The sequence below is a fragment of the Drosophila bipectinata genome, chromosome 2L (assembly GCF_030179905.1).
Source record: "Drosophila bipectinata strain 14024-0381.07 chromosome 2L, DbipHiC1v2, whole genome shotgun sequence".
NCBI classification, from domain to species: Eukaryota; Metazoa; Arthropoda; class Insecta; order Diptera; family Drosophilidae; genus Drosophila; species Drosophila bipectinata.
The window spans coordinates 20,336,186-20,360,186 of NC_091736.1; the positions used below are offsets into that span (position 1 = coordinate 20,336,186).

Sequence of the window (24,001 nt, forward strand, 5' to 3'; positions counted from 1 at the left end):
GAAAAACACAAGGCGGCACTGCAGGCTGCTACTAACAGCTGTTCGTAGTTATCGAATAGCAAGACATATCGATAGTGCTGAGATGGATTAAGGATGAATATATTTTTTTATGTTTTTGTAGTTATTAACGAAAATAAAAGTTAAATATAATGCTAGATGTTTCAATATTGTGTTTGTATTAACATACATATGTATATCCAAAAATAGGCATCCCGTTCTTCTCGCATGAGATATTCAAACACTGCTATTTCCCATCGCTAAGACCGGCGAATCAGCTGACTTCTTACTTCAAAATATTAATTGTAATCACATTGTTGACAAACTCCGCCACTTCAATGATCGACTCCGAAGCACTGGAGAATGAGCGAACGAAGCTTAAACGGGAGATCGCTGAGCTACGAGCGGCGCTGAATAGGAAGGAGCAATGTCTGCGCGATCTGGAAACGACTATTTCAGAAGCCAACGGAGACGAGGACGATATTCATCCGGACTCCAATGGAGGAGTGTGCCACACTCAACTGAGTAACGACGACATCGCTCGGTACAGCCGGCAACTGATACTCCCCGATTTCGGTGTCCAAGGCCAGTTGAGGCTAAAGAACAGTTCCGTTCTTATCGTAGGCATGGGAGGATTGGGGTGTCCGGCAGCACAGTACCTTGCTGCAGCTGGCTGCGGAAAGCTGGGTCTTATCGATTACGACGAGGTAGAGCGGAGCAACTTCCACAGACAAATCCTACACTCGGAAGCGCGATGCGGCATGTCCAAGGCCGAATCCGCAAGGATTGCCCTTCTGGAACTAAATCGGCATTGCGAGATTCGCTGCCACACGAGGCTATTGAACAGTCGGAATGCCATGCACATCATTCGCACCTATGATGTGGTTTTGGATTGCAGCGACAACGTGGCTACGCGGTATCTGCTAAACGACGCCTGTGTGATGCTAAGGAAACCTCTAGTGTCCGGGAGTGCCTTGAAAACGGATGGGCAGCTGACCGTCTATTGCTATGGAAATGGACCCTGCTATAGGTGCATCTACCCAGTGCCGCCCCCTCCAGAGGCAGTGACCAACTGCGGTGATGGGGGAGTTCTGGGTGCTGTTACCGGAACTATCGGGGCCATGCAAGCTTTGGAGGCCATTAAGGTGATTGTCGGTCTTGGCGACGTACTGGCTGGTCGCCTTCTCATCTTCGATGGCAGCAGCTGTCTGTTCCGTAACATTCGAATTCGGTCTAAGCGGCCTAATTGCCATGTCTGTTCCGCTCAGCCACTGATCACGGAACTTATCGACTATGAACTTTTCTGCGGGATGCATGCAACAGACAAGGATAATCCACTGCAACTGCTAGCTGCGGAAGAGCGCCTGGATGTGGAGGAGTACCGGAACAAAGTACAGGAGCAACCTCACTTGTTGATTGATGTTCGACAGCCGGCAGAATTTGAGATTTGTCAGTTGCCCGATGCTGTGAATGTGCCACTAGCCGAAATCCTCGATGACAGCTATCTGAAACGCTTTCCCAAGCAACTAGAGAACACTCAGTTGCCCATAATATTGCTTTGCCGACGAGGCAATGACTCCCAGATTGCCGTGCAGCACGTACGCAATCGATTCCCAGTGCATTCCATTCGAGATATTATTGGTGGATTGCACGCTTGGACGCACAAGGTGGATCCCAGTTTTCCCATATACTGACCCCCGGAATAATATACAGTCGAATATTTAAGAATGTAGAATTATTCTTTTTTGATTTCCTAATTCATTTGTACAACGTTTCTCTCTTAATTTGTATATTCTTTACGTTTTTTTCGTATATTGTTATAATTGTATCTTGAATAATAAAGGAAATATTAAATACAAGAAAGGAAAGCTAACTTTGGGCGAAGCCGAAGTTGATATACCCTTGCAGTTAAAACCGGATATGTATCGCAAACATCGGATATAGTTGGCCGATCTTTATGAAATTAGGCATGTCGTATTATTTAGCCAAAAATAGCTCCCGTGTAAAATGTAAACTCTCTAACTCTTAAAAACACCAAAGTTATAGCTATACGATATATTCGGCCGATCCCGGCCGTTCCGACTTATATACTGCGTGCAATGGAAAGAAGGGTGTGTGCAAAGTTTCAAGACGTTAGCTTTAAAACTGAGAGACTAGTTTGCGTAGAAACAGACAAACGGACAGTCGGACATACTCATATCAAGTCAGGAGGTGATCCTGATCAAGAATATACATATATACTGTATAGGGTCGGATATGTCTCCTTCACTGCGTTGCACACTTTTGGACAAAATTATAATACCCTATGCAATGGTATAAAAATATTTTGTCTCAGGATATTAAAGCAGAATGGTGGATAATCGATCTAGAAATCTTTTAAGGTACTCCGCTTGAGATTCGGATGAGAATTGGGGGGAAGATATAGCCATCACTGCGGGCCCTATAGAGAAACACCACATTTTCAAGAGATCTTGAAAGGACCACGAAAAATGGACAAATATTCTAAAAAATATTTTGTCTCAGGATTTTGAGGCAGAAGAATGGTGAAGAATCGATTCAGAAATCGTGTAAGGTACTCCGCTTGAGAATCGGATGAGAATTGGGGAAGATATAGCCCTCATTGGGGGCCCTAAAACGATAAATGGACAAACAATCTAAAAAATATTTTGATTGAGGATTTTGATGCAGAATGGTGAAGAATCGGATGAGAATTGGGGAAGATATAGACATCACTATGCCATATATTGCCAAAAATAGCTCTCGTGTAAAATTTTAACTCTCTAACTTTAAAAACACCAAAGTTATACCATTTACGATCAATCAGTTATATGGAATCTATAGGATATACTCGGCCGATGCCGGCCTTTCCGACTTACATATGTATATACTGCGTGCAAAGGAAAGAAGGGTGTGTGCAAAGTTTCAAGTCCATAGCTTTAAAACTGAGAGATTAGTTTGCGTAGAAACAGACAGACGGACAGACGGACATGCTCATATCAACTCAGGAGGTAATCCTGATCAAGAATATACATATATACTGTATAGGGTCGGATATGTCTCCTTCACTGCGTTGCACACTTTTGGAAAAAATTAAAATCCCCTTTGCAAGGGTATAAAAAAAGGACTAGTGTTTTTGAACCAAAATTTAACAACTAAAATAAAATGAAAAACCCATTGAAATCCAAAGCAAGCATCGAGCCGCTCATAGTGCAGCATGCATGTGTTTTAGAAAAAAAAAATTTTTCAGGTAGATTGGCGGGCAGGTGTTAAATTTCAGCCGTCTGACACGACTTTGATTGCGAATGAATGTGAGACCCAAAGCAGTTCAAATTTTGTATCGATATCGAGAATACAAAATGTATACAATGTATATTTCAAGTCAGTGCAGCTCATTTGGCTATCGCATCCGAAGACAGAAATTTTAGGATTTTAATTCCTAATAAATATATATTTATAATTATATTTATTAAAAATTAACATTTATTAATATAAAAATATAATTTATATTTTAAATTCTTGAAAACGACATTAAAGAAAAAATCAAAACAAGACCAAAGTAAAATATGTTTTTTTATAGAATTTAAAGAATCGTATTTTTATTTATTTTGTATTATTATTATGAAATAATTACATATATGTATTTAACTTATTTTCCTCAAAAGATTACCCGATCTGTTCTTAGCCATTTTCATGTACTGTTAGCAACACTACGTTGCAATACTGCGCTGGAACTTCAAACGTTCCTATATAAGCAGTTCTAGCATCTCAAAACGACACTCACTCGATGCCGGCACGGCAGACATAGCAGTCTTTGGAAAAATAGCCCCTGTTCGCCTCGTTATTTTGTGTTAGAATATTTAAATTAAAAGTGCAAAGTAGCAGGCCGTAAAGAGATAAGGGCTACTGGAACTGGGTCAGGCGGTGAAAACAAGGAGATGTTTCTAAAAAGCGGGATGCTGGCCATTTGGCTAGTTCTCTTGCTGTGGGTTAGTACTACATATATCGGATCCCTATATATGGTTTTATATTTAAACCTTTGTGTCTCTAGTTGCCCCATGGACTGTCCATGGGTAATTCCTGCTCGGCCTCTGTGCTGGAAGCCCGACGCTTCTTCGAACTGGAGAACGAGCAGCTGAGAAGGCGGTATCACGAAGAGTTCCTCTCCGGGTACACCTACAACACCAATGTTACGGAGGAGAACCGTCAAGCCATGATTGAGGTCTATGCCCGTAATGCGGAATTGAACAAACGTCTGGCGAAGACGATTAAGGCCTCCGATTATGCCCAGTCGGAGGACGCAAACATTCGTCGACAAGCCGAGCACCTCTCTAAGCTGGGTGCCTCCGCTTTGAGTGCAGAGGATTACCTAGCGCTGCAGAACGCCATCAGTTCCATGCAGTCCAACTACGCCACAGTTAATGTGTGCTCCTACACGAACAAAAGCGACTGCTCGCTGGCCCTGGAGCCGGAAATCCAGGAGCGCCTGTCCCACAGCAGGGATCCTGCGGAGCTGGCCTGGTACTGGCGGGAGTGGTACGATAAGGCGGGCACTCCCATGCGGGAGCACTTTGCCGAGTACGTAAGACTAACGCGTAAGGCGGCGCAGTTGAATGGTAAGTGATGCCTCGATAACCCCTGTCTGACCTGTAAGGGGGAAGGTTTAAATACAGAAATAGCATTTTATATGTTTGGCTATCCTCAGCTATCAGTTCAAAAAAGTAGAGTGATTATTCCACTTTATTTTCTCCAGGGCTATCCAATAATGCCACTAAATCTTAAAACTATTAATACATTATTATCAGCTATACAATTATTTATAGTATTATTTAATAGACTTTTGCCCTAAGGTTATCGCTCATATTACTTTTTACGTAAAATTTCAAAAGTTCCATAATGAGGTTGTATATTTCTGATTTATAGGCTATCCCTCCTACGCCGACTATTGGGTGCAATTCTACGAGGACACCGACTTTGAACGGCAGCTTGATGCCGCTTTCAAGCAGTTGCTCCCCTTCTACAGACAAATCCATGGCTACGTGCGCTACCGCCTACGGCAGCACTATGGTCCGGACGTAGTCCCGGCTGAGGGCAACATACCGATGAGCCTGCTGGGCAACATGTGGGGGCAGTCGTGGAACGAGGTAATTGACTTGTTCACCCCATACCCGGAGAAGCCATTCGTGGACGTTAAGACCGAGATGGAGCGTCAGGGATACACGGTGCAGAAACTGTTTGAGCTTGGAGATCAGTTCTTCCAATCACTCGGCATGCGCCCCCTGCCTTCCAGCTTCTGGAACCTAAGCATGCTCACCCGCCCAACGGAACGTCAGGTGGTTTGCCACGCCTCTGCCTGGGACTTTTATCAGGACAGCGATGTAAGGATCAAGATGTGTACCGAGGTGGATAACCACTACTTCTACGTGGTGCACCACGAACTGGGTCACATCCAGTATTATCTGCAATACGAACAGCAGCCGGCTGTGTTCAGGGGAGCTCCCAATCCCGGATTCCATGAAGCTGTGGGCGATGTCATCGCTCTGTCGGTTATGTCTGCCAAGCATTTGAAAACCATAGGCCTGATAGAGAACGGCCGACTGGACGAAAAGAGTCGCATCAACCAACTCTTCAAGCAGGCGCTCTCGAAGATTGTATTCCTTCCCTTTGGCTATGCCGTTGATAAGTATCGGTATGCCGTGTTCCGCAACGAATTGGATGAGTCCCAATGGAACTGCGGCTTCTGGCAAATGCGATCGGAGTATGGAGGCATTGAGCCGCCTGTAGCCCGCACGGAAAAGGACTTTGATGCGACGGCCAAGTACCATGTGGATGCTGATGTCGAGTATCTGCGATACTTTGCCGCCCACATCTTCCAGTTCCAGTTCCACAAGGCTCTATGCCGCCTGGCCGGACAATATGCGCCGGACGACAGTCAACTCACGCTGGACAACTGCGACATCTTCGGCAGCAAGACGGCGGGTCGGGCACTGAGCCAGTTCCTCTCCAAGGGCAGCTCCCGCCACTGGAAGGAGGTGCTCCAGGAGTTCACTGGCGAGACTGAGATGGATCCTTCAGCTCTGCTGGAATACTTTGATCCACTTTACCAATGGCTGAAGAGGGAGAACAGCCGGTTGGGAGTTCCCCTAGGTTGGAGCCAAACAAATAGTGAGTGGAAGAATAATTTTTTTTAAATCCAAAAGCTAACCTTATACTTGTTCTTACAGAAATTCCTTCGGACTGCTGCGGTACTTTCAGCACTTAGCTGACAACTTGACTTACATTTTTTTTAAAAACTCCACAAGACACTATGTTTAGTCTTTCATCAAAAGCAATAAAATAAACATAAACTTTTATAAATTGTACAATTCAAAATGCGTAATTGATATTTAAATTGATATTTATTGTATCGATTCATTCGTATCGTTTCGTTCGTTTCATTAATCAATTTTCCATTACATAATACACTTTATAACGATATCATCCTCTTGCCATCGAAACAAAAAATTGTCAAAATTATTTTGTTTATAAGATTGTGATTTCATCCCAATTTTCGATTAAAGTGTTTCAGTTAAACAATCCCACACACAATGTTTTATAATTTTTGATCTGTGTATATCCTTTTATAATCCTGTATGTTCAATATAAACAGCAAAAGCTCTCAAAAGTTCATCTCAAATGGGTGTTTTTGATGATTTTAGTGTCTGATGCGAAACTTCGAATAGCTCAGATAAAGGATGGTAAAATTTAAAAGTATTTTTTTGATAAATGTCAATAGAATAAATTGATCTTGATCTGAACTCTTTTTTTTAAATTGAAACAAAAAAAGGTTTTATTTTGTAATTTAACCAAGTTATTCAAAGTTCTCACCGACTTCATTTTTGGGTCTTATGCTGCAGAATATGTATATTTGTGTTTGTCGATGTTTCAGTTAAATACTTGATTTCTGATTTTGATTTTGATTAGTAGTTGCAACTAGTAATTGGAAGTGTATTTTGGATAAAACAAAACTAGAGAATTGTGTGGAATTTGATCGTTTATCTTCATTCATTAGGTGTAAAAAATTTTAGTTAGGATTTCAAGGAATATCGAGTTTCAGGAAATAAAAGAGTGACACTAAGAACTAACAATAAATATTGGAAAATTTCAATTTTCGATTAGGTAATACATATATGTAAATCTTGTTTCATTTCACAATCTCCCGTTTGTTGCTGCGTGATATGGGAAATACTCGGTAGTATTTAGGGAGGCTCCTTCAATAAACCTTTTTTTTTAACTGTTATGGTAAAAATTGTATACGTATATTTAGTATATATATTTTTAGCAATGCCTTTCAAAACTGTAAAGCTATTCATTAAGTTTCCTTATAGTTGAAGAAACTTAAGAAACAGCATCACAGTTGTGCAGCGCATTGTACAAATGCTCGGGGGACTTGCTCCAATACTTGAGCTTTACATATATATGCCTAGATGCAGGAGTGTTTATGATAGGATTATTTGACTAACAGTAAGATCAGCTAGTTTTTGCTTTGAGATACAGATGCATTTCGTATTTCGTATATATAAATATTATTCTTTCCGTCGAATTCTCATCGGGGAAACTAAGACTTATCAGGGCTATAAAATCATATCAGTTATCCAAATACGTAGGCCAAGAGTTTAGTTTTGGTTAGTGCTAAGTGAGTTTGGAACAATTTGAATTAGTTTTTGTTGGATAGTATCATTGCATTCTAACAAATCATTTAAGAGTCAACGCAAATAATGGAACTAGATCTATGAACTTGATGCATTTCAGAGTTTCAAGCATTTTCAATTTATGTTTATACAAATGGAGTAATACATAGATGCATATAAGGATCTTATCCTTTACTACTTAGCGATTATTATTGAATACAAATTTCTTGCGTTAATTATTTAATATTATTTAAACATGAAAAATGCTTCGCGCTTACATTTAAATACATTTTTCATTGTTTTCCAAAAACTTGTATAAACATTTTTGTTTTCCTTATGTTTCGACACCAAGAACGAACGAAATGGAGGAGCATGGCAAGCTTCATGAAATGAGTGGTGGAGTGAGTGAGTTTTCTGCACTTGAATTTGAATTGACTCTTGAAGAAATGTCGTCTAATTGACCCTTTCCGAAGTATTGGCAGCGGCTGCTATTTTCCAATTTTCTGCTGACGTGAATCTTCTGTTCTTGAACTGGGCTTAGTCCAAGAACGGGTTTTGTCATACGGGGCGCGAGTGGTGGGCGTGTGAATGGGGATGTTGGTGTGGGTGAGACTGTGGCTGGGTGACACTGCTGATACTGTGGTTGCTGCTGCTCGTGCTGGCTCCGCCACCTCCGCTTCCTTTGGGCCGTGTGGGTGGCGGCGGGGGCGGTGCCTGTCTCATCCGCTGCTGCAGGATCCTCGGTAGCTGCGGATGCGCCTTGTGCTGGGCTGGTGGTGCGGGTGGTGGAGCTGGTCTCTGGTTGTAATGGCCAGTTTGCTGCTGCTGTTGTTGTTGCTGATGCTTGCCCATCGAGGAGGCAGCCGAAGAGGAGCCTGAGGTTCCAGAATTTGAGCTGGTCGAAGCATGAGAAGTGGTCGATCCCGTTGCTAGTTTCGTAGGTAGTCCTCCGCTAGCTGCCGGCGAAGCTATGGTTCTGGATCCAGCCGCTCCAGGTCCCGGGCCTCCAGGCGCTTCCATTAGCTTGGTTCCCGTTACTGGCGCATAGGATCCATCGTCCTCTTCGTCGGACGACAGCGAATTAGCATCCGATGGCGTGCGTGATCGCGACGGCGGCGACAGGGCATCCTGCTCTTGCAGAAACACCCGAAATCCCTGTATCGACTCATTCAGAGCCCAAAGCTGCGACAATAGCGACAGATCCAGTTGGCGCAGGCCATACATCTCGCGGCGCAGAATAGCCAGCTGGTTGTCGATGGTTGACGAGGTGGCACCTGTACTGCTTGAGCTGTTGGTGGGCGTGTGGCCTGCACCCGCACTATGAGTAGACGAGGCGCGACTGTGCACAGATTCGCGATCGCTGAGCGACTCCTGTGTGGATGAGAGGCTGCCATGCCGCTGGCTGTGGTTGTGTCCGTTGTAACTGCGATTCCTGGCCGCTGACGAGGTGGATGGGCCCAAGTAGAGTTCACCGGCGGCAGCGGTCAAGGCAGCCACGTTAGAAGCTGGCGATGCAGTGCGCGAATGCGAGGAAGCGGATACGGAAACAGCAACGGGAGCAGCTGCAGCTGCACTCAAACTTTTTGGCAGTGGGGGCAGACCCGTCAAATGCTGCTGGGCTTCAGTGTTTTCCATCATTCGATAAAGCTTACTTGGTTCGTCGTTCGGATATAGCTGCTGCTGCAACTGCTGATGATGATGATTTAATTACTTAGCTAGAATGTTTAGTGTATGTTGAACTTCCAGCTCTGGCGGCACATGGGACACTGTTTATTCAACGGTTGCAGGTTGAGCCACTTGACAATGCAATGCATGTGAAAGCAATGCGAGCAGACACCCCACACGAGTGGGCAGTCGTCACCGGGCAGCGCGCACTCCGGGCAGGTGCTCTCGAAGGACATGCGACAGATACCGCAGTTCTCGTCATTCGCTATCCAACGCCAAGTTGCAACTCCCGTCCATGACTTGATTGTTACTTTCATTTTGCGCACATTTGCTTATGCTGTGATGGTCGCTCTCCCCGCTATTCCAGTGCCTAGCATAGATTTTATCCTTTCCTCCTTTAAATTGGTGCGTATGGAATGGTTATGGCAGTTTTTTCGCAAAATATTGCTTTTTTCTTTAAGCTGCCCCTCTGAAAAATAGGTCGAGCGTAGTGGTGGCCAAGAGACTGAAGTATCGATAAGCAGTGCACCCTCTTGATGGAACTTCGTGATAAATGTGTGCCGATAGTTTTACCAATCGATAATCTTTGGGGTTTTATTTGATTATTTTTTGAAATTTTATTCAAAGTTTTGTTTTGAATGTTTTTGTTAGGCCAGATGTTAAAATATAGAGTTTTTTTCAAAGACATTTTAATTTCTTTGTGTTTTTAAGCAGAAAGTAGTTATTAATAAGAAATTAAAGATATATTTTTAATTTTAAGACATAATTATAAGCTATACAAATTTTGTAACCTTTATTCTTGTAATGCTGTTTTTTTAAATAAAATAACTTAAATTCCTAAACAATTCTTCTAATTTAAAACAGTTTCAAATAAAACATCTTAACTTTGCTTAAGAATAAACAAAAATAGAGGCCAGGTAAAAACCAAGTTCATTATCATGGCCACATCCTCATGGCCCGCTCCGACCACGAGGGCCATCAATTTTGATTTTCGACAAAACACCATCATCGGCAGGTCGGAGCCCAGGTCAGATCATTTAATCAGCCGTCTTAACTTCCGAAACCGAAAGCATAAGCTCATGCTCCACCGGATCCGATTGGATGGGGCTTTCGGGCTGCTTTGATTGTGTGGCGGGGGCTGTTGGGGGTTTTGGAGTTGTTGGGTTGCCGTCGTCCCCCGTTCACTCGGGCCGAATTAGTCAGCCGACGATTTTTAAACCCGAAAGACGTGCGCGCATGCTGCCTCGACTGGCGAGCTTTATTTGTTTTGTTGTTGCGATCACGCCAAAAGTTTGTTGTGTGTTTTATTATTGTGACGCAGTTCAAGCCCCGATTCGCGAAGCTTGACTTAAAAAAGGACTGAATTTTTAAAACAAAAAAAATCGAAAAAAGTGCATACGAAAGGAGTTTATTGAAAGTTGTGCAATAACTTAAAGAAAAAACTCCAAGAGTGCATAAAAGGAGTAAAAAGCCGCTGGAAAAAAAGGTCAAACAAAAGTTGTGAAGTGAACGTCTTGTGAGAGTGGATAAAAAAAAACATCGTTTTTGTAAGAACCTGTAATTGAAAACGCACTTGAATACACCCATACACGCACGGTGCAAAATTTAATACAAAACAAAAACAACGACTACACTGTGCAACACGTTGTTGACCCTGAAGGCAGAGCCGCGTGATTCTCCAAGAACAACGTCAGGCGAAGGAACACCCCTCCCCCTCTGATGGCAATTATTTAACATAAAGAACTTATGCTGTAGTTTATTGCACTCTTGGCCGGCCCCTCTCCCCCATTATTCCATCCCATTTAAAACATGTGGTTGCTGTGATGGGAAAACTTAAAACCGTTTTGCTAGCTGCCTTGCAAGGAGATTCTGCCGCTTCTGGTGTTCCGGTTTTGGCCAGGCCCGGGATTTTCTCGAATTCTTCGAATCACGTTCCAATACAGACACTCGCCTCCCATAGCAGGCATCTTGGCAGTGCGAGCTTCGATTGCAAAATGCGAAATTTCATTTGGAAATTTGCGATTTATTTCACTTTGATTTGTCTTGCCTTGTCATGTGTCTCGTCCATCCATAAAATTCTGCTAATAAACAAACAAAACCGAAAGATGCGACTTTCATATGCCGACAATTTAACACTTTATCAGAGGTCCGAGATGAAACTAAATAAACAATTTACAATCAAATAAAGCTAGCCGAATGAATGAATCATTCATTTACAATTCCTGGAATATTTTTCAGAAGTTTCTTAAGGAATGGAATGTTGATATTGATAGATTGAACATATTTGTCAGCTAAGTCATGCTCAGAATAAAAAAAAACCACAATTATTTATTTTAAAGAGAATCCTCTATCAATATATAGTTCTGAATCATCATGAGGTCAGTATTCGGAGTCACCCAAAATGCCGCTAAAAAGTGATCTCTAATATGTACCGCTTATCAAGCCCTGCTACGCAATTTTGATTGATTACCAGATCCTGGCGATTAGTTGACATGTCGTTAACATTCTTCCTTTAGCCATATCTTATCTATTATCTGTTAACACACAACAAAATTGTCATATCATAGAAAGCCAAAAGCTCCAAATCAAATTTCGTCAGAGCCCTTTCCAAACTCAACAGTCTAGTTTCAAAATTTGTCTGGGACTTGCATTATCGAAAGTCCCCGGTGTCTGACAATCTGTTCCCTCCTACGTATCTTTAGTGCCAGTGCTATATAGCCATGAACAATCAAGTGATTACTGATAAAAATTGAAGCAAATAGGCTGATAAACAAAATACTTGCCAGAACACAGATTATGCCGTGATATGTTCCCATACATTTCAAAAAATATATATATATTGTGCACAGAATGTATTTTAAGGAAGCTTCTCAGCAAGAGACGTGTACTGAATGAATGATTCAAGTAAAAAATTACTTATGAGACACCTGTGAGTCACTTACCTGAGAAAAAAGCCAGAGAAATACAGACGCGGAACTGAAAAGATCACAATAAGAAAATTAAATCGGCTTAATTAAAATCGAAGATCGCCTACATAAATTGCATTCATTCATAAAATATGAAAACGTACTCACTGCCTTAATAAAGGGAACTTAATGTCATGGGAATCGGTTCTAGAGAACAGATCAGTGCAAAAACCTTTTCCGTTTAAGCTGGAAATACTTAAGGTCTCAAGGTGTTTTTTTCCTTTTCAATTACTTGGTAAACAATTTAGTGAACCTTTGTTATTAATTGTTGCCATTATCTCCGTGTTACCATGGGATTGGAGTTCCCAGCACGTAAACGGTAAATGTTGTGGAGCAACAAGGTGAGATTTTGGATTCATTGAGTATTGCAAAATGTTGAGAACTAGAGGTTCCTCAAAGCCAATCAAAGCATAAAGTAGTTTTCTTAAAGTCTTTTTCAGTAAAAGTTACAATTTTGTCTTTTAAAAGACCAGAGACCCCAGATCACAAAGAGCCGAACCACCAGACACGAATTGAAAATATTTGTTTGGTCCATTACGCTTCAGATGCTAATTAATAAGATCAACACAAAAGTCAGCGCGTGCTCTATAAAAATGAAAAGATATACACTTGTACATATATGAAATCGTTCGAGAATAAATCTGCTGTGGCAAACAGTTTTGGGGGGCGATCGACACGGGGGATCTGATGAGAGATGAAAGGGGGTGTTGTGGCAAGAGAAACTCGCTTGCCTGGCAAGTCCAACTCGATCGAAATACAAGTCACTCGCCGATGCCTGATGCCTGTCAAAGCCTAAAAGCTGAAACGAGGCCAATGCACGCCACTTGTCGTCTGGGGTTTTTAGTTTACCATGAACCGAGCGAGCCATTATATTATATCCAAGCTCTGAGCCTGGCTGCGGTTAATGACACCTGCCAGCGATCCGTCGAGAACGACCTGAAAATTCTGGCCAGTTGCATGGACAGACACTCAGTTACCAGATGCGTGTGAATGAATGATTTCGTGTGCCGGTTTGATGTAATTTACACTTTACACCTCAAATCAAACATCAACATACAAAAACCATATTTGGAATCACAGATTGATAATCAAATTAAGATGTAATTTCTTGAACTCGATACTCGTAGAAGTACATGATGGTGTAACGACAATACTTGTATAGATTCTTTATTATCAACATACTAGTTTACTACAGGCATACTAGCATACTACAGGACTTATAGAATGAAGTTTTCCTTTTTAAATACTTTCCAAATTTAATTTTTGTCGGATGAGAGAAGTATCTGGTATCATACAGCGGGGAAACTGGTCTGCAATCGTATTAAAGTCTTGAATTTTGGAACTAAAATGATCTACAAGCCAGTTTGTTGATATGTCGAAGTCGCATAGTGGAGATCTTAGGCGACAGATCAATAAACTTTTATAGATCAATAGACTCCCATAATACCCACTCAGACTTCAACCAAACTTTTCAAACAACTATCTTATTGCCAGGGTTTTAAGGCAGAGGCGTACAGGATATCATACAGACAAAAAACTGGAATATATGCGCAATTTTTAATAAAAATTTCAATTTTTTCAACTAAAATGATACACTTTCTACGAGCCAATCTCAAGACTAGGGCAGCTTGTTTTATTTATTAAACATAAAGTTGTATCTACGTCAGTATCTCAAACAATGCAAAGCTCAATTCAATGAAGTGGGAACTTCATTTGAATTTCTACTTAGCGAGCTAGCGATAAAGTGAATAATGAATATTATAATAGATCATGTAGATACAATACACGTTTCTCCTGTGCAGTGCAAAAACAGAAAAAACGTACATTCGCTTAACATTTCGGTGATTTTCCAGTGAGGGGTTCTAGATAATGTTCACTTTGCTGCTTATTATATTATATGTGTATAGTATAAATATACATCAGTACATTTTTTAATGCCAGAAAACTCGTTTGGAAGTCGTAAAATGTTTTATACGTATGTATAATGCGAGGGTTCAAATGGGTTTCAGATGGGTAGTGACAGGCTCATAAAAAGTAAGCGAATTAGATCTAAAAGATAATATATTATAATATACTATAAGATAATAAATATAAGAAAATTGTCAGGGAATTTGAAAAACTAATTTTCCGAAGTTATTATAACAGAAGTTCATTTCCTAAGTCTTATTTTTTCTGATATTTATAATTTTTGTTTTTGCCTTTAAAGCTAATTCAAAAATAAAATGTAGTGGGTTATTTTTATTATATCCAGTTTCCAGTTTCGTTTTTATTTGGTTTTTATAAAAGAATTCCCTGCATTGCATGCATCGCTTGAGTGACTCGTAAAATTATACATATTGTAATCCGATTGTTATTGTTCGCGAATTCGGTTTTGTATTTGTTTTGCACTTTATGCGGAAGTTATTCGCCCGAAAATTGTACCTGTGGCATGCGATTTAATTTGACAATTCAGCGGTCCAAGCCGATTGTTGTCAGTTCAAAGGTTGGCGGTACAGTGAAACGGCAAAAACCAACAACCCACAAAAGCTCTCAAAGATTTAGCACGTTTTTTATGGCAATCTTTTCACAGACCATTAAAGTAACCTAAATTAATTAATTTTTGCTGAGATCGGTTTAATGTTGTTTCCAAAGTAAAAGAGGTGTGATGTGTGCTTATTCGAACTTGCTGTGTAGGTCTTATTATATTTTTATCCACTAAGTTTCAGACAAAGTAGCTTGACTTGTTTCAAGGTAATTGAAATTTATGTCAAGTTGGTTTTTAATTGCAAATTAGATTTTCTAGCCGCTTAATAAATAAATCCAAAGAGAAACTTAATTATGAATCAGGGGAATAATAAGTTAGCTATGAGAATAGTATTGTTTATTATTTATGGGAATTTGTTCCTTAACCAACAACTTTCCAAACTCCCCTCGCTTTTAGTTGTATAACACGATTCAGGTTGAAATGAGCTTCACGCACAAAACGTGTAAACATCAACAAATTGCATTACACGGCTAACAGTAACAGTATCAACGACAGAAAGGCAGCAAACGAAGTACATGCTATTCATTTCATTGCAACTGATTGACATTCAATTACCGTGGGCCCTACTCCCCATAGCCCCCCACTCGCCACTCGCCACTCCACGCTATCTTACGGGCTTTAATGAGTGTTGAACGCTTTTCAATTCAACTGTCGCCGAAAGCTATGAATGCTATACGTTTACGGCTTTATCAAAAGACAATCAATTGATCGATTGTCGTAGCTAGTCCTCACATGATTCGCTATGGTCTTTGAACTCTTGCAAAGGTTTCTCAACTGAGTAGTTGGGGGTTACACCGTCCAAATATTTGGTTAGCCAACTCTTCGTTGGATCTTCACACCTCCAAACCGTATAACAAATAACACAAGGAATTAACTTATCTGCACTTAGAGATTAAGTTCCACGAATGAACTTGATAGATAAAAGAAAGAATTGGTCAAAAAATATATATGTATAATATGGCCATTTCAATCGTTTTAAAGAATTCTTAGAAAATTGCAAGAAAATAAATTTATGGTTTTAACTATGAACAGTATTTGAATTGACTTAGTTGGTAAGGTTCAGTTTATTGAACTTTTTCAAGTTTTTTCCATTATCAACTCATTGAAAATCAATTAGCAATCAGTCGATAAGACTTTACATGGCGATAAGATTATGCATGATAAGATTTATGCATGATTTATATGATTTTATGAATAAGCTCCTGGATTCGCTAGGAAAGATCAATATCAGCAGCAGCCTAAAAGTATGCCTACTCTGGGGAACCCTCAACGAATCTTTCTGCCCCACCACCCAGCCCCTACACCAACACTCACCTGGGCAGGGAATGTGGCCTCAATTTGCAGAAGCGCTTATCGTTCAAAGCGTTAAGTAAACTCAGTCGGACAAACACTGGTACATGTGTAGTAAGGTTATCGGAGTATCTGTGTGAGCGTCGTGCTGTGTGCATGGTGCAAGTTTAAAAAGTTTCAATTACTCCAACAACACATTCTCGGTAAGGCTTGAGCAGGTGTCACAATACAGCAGCAGGATACAGTGGGCATAAAGTTGGCGTTTGTTAAAAAAAAAACAATTAAGCTTTACCTTAAAAGCTCGCATCCTTAAGCTAACATTTTTGAGAATTGTATTTTATGAATAAGCAGAAATTTTGTCATTTACACATTAATAAAATTCTGAATCAAATACGCTACTGATAGCAGACAGTCATAAATTAAGAGCATTCCAAAATTTTTGGCAATTTTAATCTGATAACTCTGGTGGAAACTCGTCTTACGACTTGACCCACAGTGCCCAAAAGAGAGAGAGAGAGTAGGTGAGAATCGGAGAGAGTGCCGAAAACAGACTCGAAAGCTTGCTCTTGCGGTAATCTATCATGCGCGATCGATCAAACGTGCACTCTCTCGGCCTGCTCCTCTCCCCACCCATAGGGGCTTGGTGGAGAGGTTCATTAATTCGTGAATAAAGCAGGAGAGTGCTGGGGCTCCTCCTGTGGTCGGTAGCTCGCAAAGCAACTTGCTTTTATCACACACGCGCGCACCCATACGGGTGCTCACTACACTGAGAGAAACTATAAAATATTATACATTTATATCTTTGAAGGACAATATTTAAAGTCTTTTATAATTTTATTTGTCAACAGAAAAATAATTTAAGATAGTTGGAAAATAATTCGTATAACACTAAGCTTACAATTAGTGCTTTGTTTTTCTCTGAGTGTACCAATTGAGGGGGAGAGAGCGCCGCCGATTCGAGTGCCTAGCCATCAGAGCGGGAGATACGATTTGTGGGCCACATTCGCCGATAAAACGTCAACCTGTCTCCACGTCAACCTGTTGCTCTCCGTGGAGGCAACAACAACAGCAGTAGCGTTCACGAATTTCTGGAACGAGTCACACGCACGTTCCCCAAATAAAACCCGAACGTATCATTTTCCTTAACAGAAAAAAATAAATTAATCAAAGCCTTGTTACAACACACCCGATTCTCGATTCTCTCCTGTGGCGGAGAAAGACGAGACTCTTGACAAAAATATAATATTTTTTAAAGACAGACCCGTCGGAAAGAAAGGGAAAACAACAACAAAAATGTGCCGCTGCTGTCAAAAGTGAGTAAACTTTTTTTTCCTCTCGTAGTTGTTGGTTTAACTATTTTCCAGGTCTGCTGCCTGGTGTTGGCCAGCAAATTACTTGGCTAACATTCCGAATTGCGTTTTTCATTTCTTCACCTTTTCTTCTCCCGCTCCTTATTAACCATTGAACTTTTTAGCTGTTGGGAAGATTTCTACTGGAATTGCTTCGAGGAGCGTTTTTGCTACGATGAATCGATCGGTAAGTTTTGTTCGCTGATTTAATTGGGCGGTTGACGGTTACCTGAGCGAGTACACTCAGGTACCCGCAAAACATACATACACTGGTATACGGTACGATCACTGACACACACTTGAAGTAGATCTTGAAACGCACAATACGCTGCGACTTTGTGCGATTTTACGTGTTTGGCATTTCAAATGGAGTAACCACAAAAAAGTACATAAAAAACAAGCATAACAAAAAGAGGAATAAATAATTTTTTTGAATTTTTATTTGAATATTGAGTAGCTTTATGAATGTAGGGGAGTATGCTGAACGTCTGGTCTGGTAGCCATCCATGCAGTTTTTTCATATTTTTTGTTTTTGAACTTGGAATTTTAAATTAAAAATTTAGATAAATCATACAAAAGCTTATTATTATTTAATTTTGCTATATTTTTCATAAATAGACTCCTTTTATTAAGGCTCCTATAAGAAAATTAAGGAAATATGTAGATCTATCTAATGATATCTGATGATATGAGCCATATTAATACGAATATGAATAATATGAAATATAAGATATTAATAAACTTAATATTTATTCTCTATTTTCTATATCAGCTAACTATAATCCCGAGGACGACGAGGACTACTTGGCAGCCCAAAAGAATGGACACATCATCGGACGCATACAGCCAGCCTCGTCGGACAACAATAATTCACTGACAGTGCCACAACCGATTTGCGATCAGCCCCAAATGCGGCACGGAAACTCCGGCCTGGGCCTGAGCTTAATGAGGTACTAATTGATAGATCAAACTGCGATCCGATCCGACGAGCCAAACGAGCCAAAATCGCAGTTCGCACTTTGTTAGGCAGTCGATCGATTAGCGATTAATTGGCAATATCGTGATGGCTGCAAGTTGGCAATACCTATTCACGTCCATATCCTCCTCTCTTTTTCGTTTGTGGTCCGTTTAGCGCCAAGATCCATGAGGAGGACTATCGTCGGGAGACACAGATCAACGTGCCCACCCTGGGGCCGGAGATATTGGCCGTGTTCGCCAATTCGCAGATCTTCCAGGACCATCAGCCCACCAAGCTCAACCGGATTAGCACTAAGACATACCTGGCCGGGGTCCATTCGCCGAACCGCGAGATGCCGACAACTCCGCGTCTCAGCGACCAGGAGAGGTTGCTGCGCCGTCTGGAAGGTAATGATGGCCCTAGTGGTGCCCACACCCCCCTTCTGGGTGGGATGGGTAACGGTAAAAGCAGCGGCAAGAGCACCCGCAGCAGCAGCATCGTAAGCAGCGGTGTGCCCAAGGTCAAGTTCTATCTGAGCTGAGTGATTCGACATCACTCGAATCAATGTTGAAGAAATAGAAGGGGTACTTACAGTATTTGTGCCAAAGATTGAAAAACTTTCGCATATACATACATGCAAATATTTTATTTAGAATGAGAGTGACCAATATCGCCAAAATGTGACTTAATATTATTAACTAATTAGCTGTAAGTGTTGTCAACAGCAGAAAGACTTGCAAACACAACTATACACATTCGATAAAGAGTAAGCACTGCAATGATTGCAGTGCCTAGTATTATCTAGATATTTAAGACCCATACTTTAGTTAACTTTAAAATATTATATTTAAGTCTTAATTGTTGGACCTTGTAAATGTTTAGTCCCAAATAAGAACTGGTAAACCCGTTTGAGTTTTCATAAAGTTTTCTTAAAAACATTTTATGATGTAAGCATTTTGATGGGAGGTGTAGTTTCAAACGATATGCCATATAAAAATTATATACCACATGCATATTATCAGATTTTACTGTACATTGTATTCATTAAAGCCCATAAATAATAATATTAATCCGCACTTAGTTTCTGTTTGGAATTCTAAAGTCTAAATGCCTTACAAAAGTAATTTCTACCATCTTAATGAGTCTGTGACTCATTTTTAAAGTGAGTTAGCAAAGTGATCTGTGCACTTTAAACAATTGCTTTGCAAACATTACTTAACAGTTTTAACAAATTTCAGTCACTGATATCTATACAAATATTTAAAATTGTTTACAAAGATTTCACAAGCAATTAAAGTCACAAAAATTGTTAGGGAAAGGATATAAAAATAAAACAAAATTTATTATTCCTTCTCTGATATATAGAAATCATTTTGAAAAGAATAAAAACTAAAAAAAAATGTGCTAAATAAAACCATAATATTTGATCAACCAATTATGATAATTTCAGAATTGAAATTTTCCGTAATTTGGCCACATTTATGACTCATTTCGAACTCCACCATACGACTCTCCTCCATTAATCCATTAGTCTTTCGAAAAATTTCATTCATTTGAGCTTAAAACGAGGAAGAGTGGAAAATTAACAAACCTGGATCGGTGGCTAAATTTAATTAACAACATTATTTCGCACTGACGCACTCAGCGCCCCAAGGTACCGGTTCCATCTGGAGTTGAGAACCATTTGGCTTTAATTTATTTATTGGTTTAATGCATCAGGGAAGTAAAAAAACAGATCCAATTGCAGGTGATTTTACGGCCGGTGAGGCAGGGCGATGATTTATCATTATTTTCACAAATTAGGCAATCACTGTACCAGGTACACTCCCAGAGCCCACTCCCACTGCAGTCTGGGAACAAATCAGGTCCAATTAGTCAAACTTCGATTCCCCTTATCGGTGCTATAGAAAAATGTTAACAACGAAAAAAACACCAATCGAATATGAATATTTATAGAAACTTTTTGGCGCTACTATTCAGTTGGACTGAAATATATTCGTACTTTTTAGGAAATTATAGATAAGAAACAAAAACTCATGATTTTCTCAGTTTTTCTCAGTTGATAAAGGCAATATTTTCATAAGAATTGGTTTGTTTGTGTATAACTGATATCAGGGTTTGCTTGATTTATTATTTATTTGCTTTATTGACCATAATTTTGTAAGAAATTAGAGAAAATTGTAAGTGCATTCTTCGATGCCCAGCTGTTTGTAGAATACCTGGAAGTTTGTTTGGATTATCTCAAATTTACGCTATCACAATATCCAATATTTTCAAAGAAAAACAATAAACAATTATTAAGCCTTGTATCGTAAAAATTAAACAAAGCTTTCTAGGGCTTTTGTTTCCTGATCTACTTTTTAAATACGCTTGTTCATAATGATATCATAATGACTGTCATCACGTTTTGTTCTTTTTAATGATAATGACTTGTTTCATTCGCTAGCTTAGGACATCTGTACTGACTTTATGGCTGAACTGGTTGCTGGGTATGTTCCCCAATAGCGTCATATAGTTTCGTCAGTATCATTTTTATACAAAGGGTGACATTTATGGACGCTAACTAACGAAATAGCAACTGTTTCACGAGACGTGCCCACAATTTTTGCAATTAAGCAAGACTTATCAAAACTAAGGGAAAGCACTTTATTAATCTCAGAACAATACAATAGACTCACTAAAGCTAAAGCTTTTATATCGAAATGGGAAAAACTGATACTTCCAGCCGAGTCATTTAAAAATCACTTATTTAATAACGATTTCTACTTAGCCCGTAAAATTTTAAGAACTACAAAGTGCATTCTAATATTTATGGCTGTGAGTGTAAAATATTTAATAAAATGAATGACAATATTACGAGGGACTTAGTATGTACTTTTTTATAATAAAAGTGGAAACAAGAAGTACTACTATATGATTCCCGAATGTAGCATTCCCAGTACCCTCTTCTTCCAATCCTTCTTTTTATTAAGGAGTTTTAACTCTCAAAGTATAGTTTCTTCAAAGTACAGAAAAATCTTGAATGATATTAGAATTAAAAAGTGAATTTCTTCTCTAAAAATCGTCGGCTTTGAAGTTTAAACAAAATTGAACCACTTGGGTATTATAAGTCCTTATGCTAAATCGTTTTGCTCAGTCTCTGACATTCACACGTTCATATAGATTTTCATGACCGACTACATCGATTTGGCTGTTGATGCTGATCAAGAATATATATATAATTTATGCTTAATTCCTTTTCCCTTTTACATAAATGTAAAAAAACACTATGTAGTCTCGTACTCTCACAGTACCGGGAATTAAAATAAATTTATAAGATATATTAAGTCTATTATATAATTTCTTTCATATTGTTCCTCCTTTGATCGAATATGGCTAATATGTGAAGTCATAACATAATCTTTAAATTATATATGACTGCATCGGAATTTTTTACTGATAATGAACGACGTGCGGTTTTAATCGTTTTTGGTTAATATTTGTATACGAATATCTTTATAATGTACTGTGCCTTGATGGCAGGGTTATTTGAATCTATATCTGAAGATCTATAAATGAAAGCATTGTCATTCGAATCTATAATTGGAAAATGAGTAAAAACTAAAGTTTCAATATATATGAAACTTTTAAAATGCAATTCAGAGCCCCATATGTTCGCAAAATCATATCTATGGTAGTTGTTGGAAATTTTTTATATTTTATTAGAAGGTATACCATTTACTCACGTCATTTAATTTACTGAATAGTTAAATTTTGTTTCCAGAATACCTTTTATGAGGGGGTATAGTATCTTTCCACACTGTTCCTATCTGTCATGAACTCAGCGTTATCTTATTTGGCAACCTTTTATGGGATTTACTTGTCATCCGCTTGTTCATTTTTTATTCCGAAGTTCCATAACGTAATTGGAGTAGCATATAAATAAATATTCTTTGCAAAGTATATAATATGTACGCATATTATATCTTTATTGAGGAGCCTTTATGTCTATATAAGATTTCTCTAAAATATAGTCTAAGTTTTAATAAAATGTTACAATTTTTAAACATTTTAAGCTGGTTTCCCTTTTATTAAAAGATTTCCCCATTTTCTGTCTTGTAGGGGATGCCACAGATTCGAAACCAGGTTTGACGGAGAAGCGAATCACATTCACCCTGGCTTCCAACTCCGCCGAGTGCTCACCCTCTGGCAGCCAAACAACCCTCAGCCCGAAAAAGTTCGAGGCTATTGCCGAGGAGGAAAAGGAGGACGACAAGGCCGAGGAGGATGAGGAGGCCATGGAAGAGGTGGTACTACGTCCGCGACTCATTGATCGCCACCCGCATCTGCTGCCCAACCCCAGTGGCCTGAACACCACCCCGAAGCGCATCCTGCGAACCGCCAAGAGCGTTCCACACATGCACGTAAGGTCGGCGGCCAGCGAAACGGACATATTTTCGATCAGCGGAACTGTCGGAGGCAGCCAGATCAGCATGACGCCCGAGGTGCCCTCCATATCGTTCAGCAATCTGCCGAAGAACTACGAGGATACACCCACAATCGAAAAGTACCGAGTTTCCCAGAGCCTCTACTCCATCCAAACTGCAAACGCGGCACGGGCCACCCAAGATGACTACTCCATGCCGCGTTACTTCCGCCGATCCGCCATGCTCTTGACTCAGAGTTCGGAGGTTCTGCCTGGGGCCAGTTCCCTGGCGTCCATGTCGCCCTCGGTAGCCTCGTCATCCGCCTCGCCGGGATCCTCCAAGGACGAGATCCGTCGTCCTGAAAAGGAGAAGAGCAAGCGGCTCCAGATGTTGCGAGGAAACCTACCGCCCCTGCTCATCCATTCCGTGTCCTTTAAACGTAATCGCGATGAGGGCAAGCAAGTGGACTAATAAAAAAATACATGTACTTGTTACAATTACCCACTTTTAAATGTTTTATCCCGGTTAAGTGTTTTTTGTATTATTATTTTCTTAAAATATGCCCTTATCCGCCCCTCAGTATTGTATGTTCTTCATTTTATCTGCAAAATTGATATTAAACAATAAACACAATTTTACATTAAAAGAATTATTTAATTTCTATAAGTATTAAAAAATAATAATTAAAAAACAAAAAAATTAAACATCTCCCCGACGGGGAATTGAACCCCGGTCTCCCGCGTGACAGGCGGGGATACTAACCACTATACTATCGAGGATGTTGATGAGGGTCGGCCAAAGTCGCTACTTCAGTATCAACGTTCCATCAAAGATTATCAACTTTTTTCGTCGAGCTTGTGGGTGAGGGGGGAACGCACATGCATACGATTCTATTTTTAGAACTCTTTACATGTATCCGTCAACAAAAATGTGAACCTATGTGTGGATGTGTGACTGCTCGCACGACGGAGTAAAAATGTTTTGGCTTCCAAATTTCAATTTCAATTTCACGTTTCTATTAAAAATAATAAAATAAACGTAAAAATTAAAAGCGGTATAAGTAAAATTATTACAGCGGGTTCCACGACGGAAAAAATGAAAACATTTGAGAGCGGGTTCCATGACGCGGCCTGCCAAAATGCCGTAGAACCCGACCTTATAGACATTTTTACAGCGGGT

At 39.9% G+C, this 24,001-nt stretch overlaps 5 protein-coding genes and 1 non-coding gene across 8 annotated transcripts; 3 read left to right on the plus strand and 3 right to left on the minus strand.

The window, feature by feature from the left end:
• Positions 1 to 265: 265 nt before the first annotated feature.
• Uba4 (Ubiquitin-like activating enzyme 4) lies at positions 266 to 1,836 on the plus strand. Its single transcript, XM_017244285.3, has one exon. It carries the CDS (start codon positions 336 to 338, stop codon positions 1,689 to 1,691), a length of 1,356 nt encoding a protein of 451 aa, XP_017099774.1. The 5' UTR covers positions 266 to 335; the 3' UTR covers positions 1,692 to 1,836.
• A 1,933-nt stretch (positions 1,837 to 3,769) lies between these two features.
• Acer (Angiotensin-converting enzyme-related) lies at positions 3,770 to 6,359 on the plus strand. Its single transcript, XM_017244372.3, has 4 exons — positions 3,770 to 3,983; positions 4,046 to 4,610; positions 4,918 to 6,159; positions 6,219 to 6,359. Exons 1-4 carry the CDS (start codon positions 3,933 to 3,935, stop codon positions 6,254 to 6,256), a joined length of 1,896 nt encoding a protein of 631 aa, XP_017099861.1. The 5' UTR covers positions 3,770 to 3,932; the 3' UTR covers positions 6,257 to 6,359.
• A 1,579-nt stretch (positions 6,360 to 7,938) lies between these two features.
• Positions 7,939 to 9,302, minus strand: lmgB (lemming B). The gene has a single exon (XM_017244373.3). The coding sequence runs from the start codon at positions 9,300 to 9,302 to the stop codon at positions 8,223 to 8,225; it is 1,080 nt and encodes a 359-aa protein (XP_017099862.2). The 3' UTR covers positions 7,939 to 8,222.
• Positions 9,303 to 9,388: 86 nt separating this feature from the next.
• lmgA (lemming A) lies at positions 9,389 to 9,981 on the minus strand. Its single transcript, XM_017244374.3, has one exon. The coding sequence runs from the start codon at positions 9,644 to 9,646 to the stop codon at positions 9,389 to 9,391; it is 258 nt and encodes an 85-aa protein (XP_017099863.1). The 5' UTR covers positions 9,647 to 9,981.
• A 558-nt stretch (positions 9,982 to 10,539) lies between these two features.
• Positions 10,540 to 23,417, plus strand: LOC108127352 (uncharacterized). Of its 3 annotated transcripts, none has more exons than XM_017244376.3 (6): positions 10,540 to 10,876; positions 17,259 to 17,422; positions 17,584 to 17,645; positions 18,231 to 18,408; positions 18,591 to 18,823; positions 22,530 to 23,417. In XM_017244376.3, the coding sequence occupies exons 2-6, from the start codon at positions 17,403 to 17,405 to the stop codon at positions 23,291 to 23,293; spliced, it is 1,257 nt and encodes a 418-aa protein (XP_017099865.2). In that variant the 5' UTR covers positions 10,540 to 10,876; positions 17,259 to 17,402; the 3' UTR covers positions 23,294 to 23,417. The 3 variants fall into 3 exon arrangements, with proteins under 3 accessions (XP_017099865.2, XP_017099864.2, XP_070133247.1); XM_017244375.3 differs by having other exon boundaries at positions 22,518 to 23,416; XM_070277146.1 differs by having other exon boundaries at positions 10,540 to 10,815; positions 22,518 to 23,416.
• Positions 23,418 to 23,529: 112 nt separating this feature from the next.
• Positions 23,530 to 23,601, minus strand: TRNAD-GUC (transfer RNA aspartic acid (anticodon GUC)). The gene has a single exon. It is a non-coding gene; the product is annotated as a tRNA-Asp (tRNA).
• Between the last annotated feature and the right edge of the window lie 400 nt (positions 23,602 to 24,001).

What these genes read in the sequence shown, in the direction of transcription:
- Uba4 (XM_017244285.3), top strand. Translation starts at nt 336, where the DNA reads ATGATCGACTCCGAAGCACTGGAGAATGAGCGAACGAAGCTTAAACGG.
- Acer (XM_017244372.3), top strand. Translation starts at nt 3,933, where the DNA reads ATGTTTCTAAAAAGCGGGATGCTGGCCATTTGGCTAGTTCTCTTGCTG. An exon ending in GGCTAGTTCTCTTGCTGTGG is followed by an intron (nt 3,984 to 4,045) that starts GTTAGTACTACA and finishes TTGTGTCTCTAG; the next exon opens with TTGCCCCATGGACTGTCCAT. An exon ending in AGGTTGGAGCCAAACAAATA is followed by an intron (nt 6,160 to 6,218) that starts GTGAGTGGAAGA and finishes TTGTTCTTACAG; the next exon opens with AAATTCCTTCGGACTGCTGC.
- lmgB (XM_017244373.3), bottom strand. Translation starts at nt 9,302, where the DNA reads ATGATGGAAAACACTGAAGCCCAGCAGCATTTGACGGGTCTGCCCCCA.
- lmgA (XM_017244374.3), bottom strand. Translation starts at nt 9,646, where the DNA reads ATGAAAGTAACAATCAAGTCATGGACGGGAGTTGCAACTTGGCGTTGG.
- LOC108127352 (XM_017244375.3), top strand. Translation starts at nt 17,403, where the DNA reads ATGTGCCGCTGCTGTCAAAA. An exon ending in TTGCTACGATGAATCGATCG is followed by an intron (nt 17,646 to 18,230) that starts GTAAGTTTTGTT and finishes TTTCTATATCAG; the next exon opens with CTAACTATAATCCCGAGGAC. An exon ending in CTGGGCCTGAGCTTAATGAG is followed by an intron (nt 18,409 to 18,590) that starts GTACTAATTGAT and finishes TGGTCCGTTTAG; the next exon opens with CGCCAAGATCCATGAGGAGG.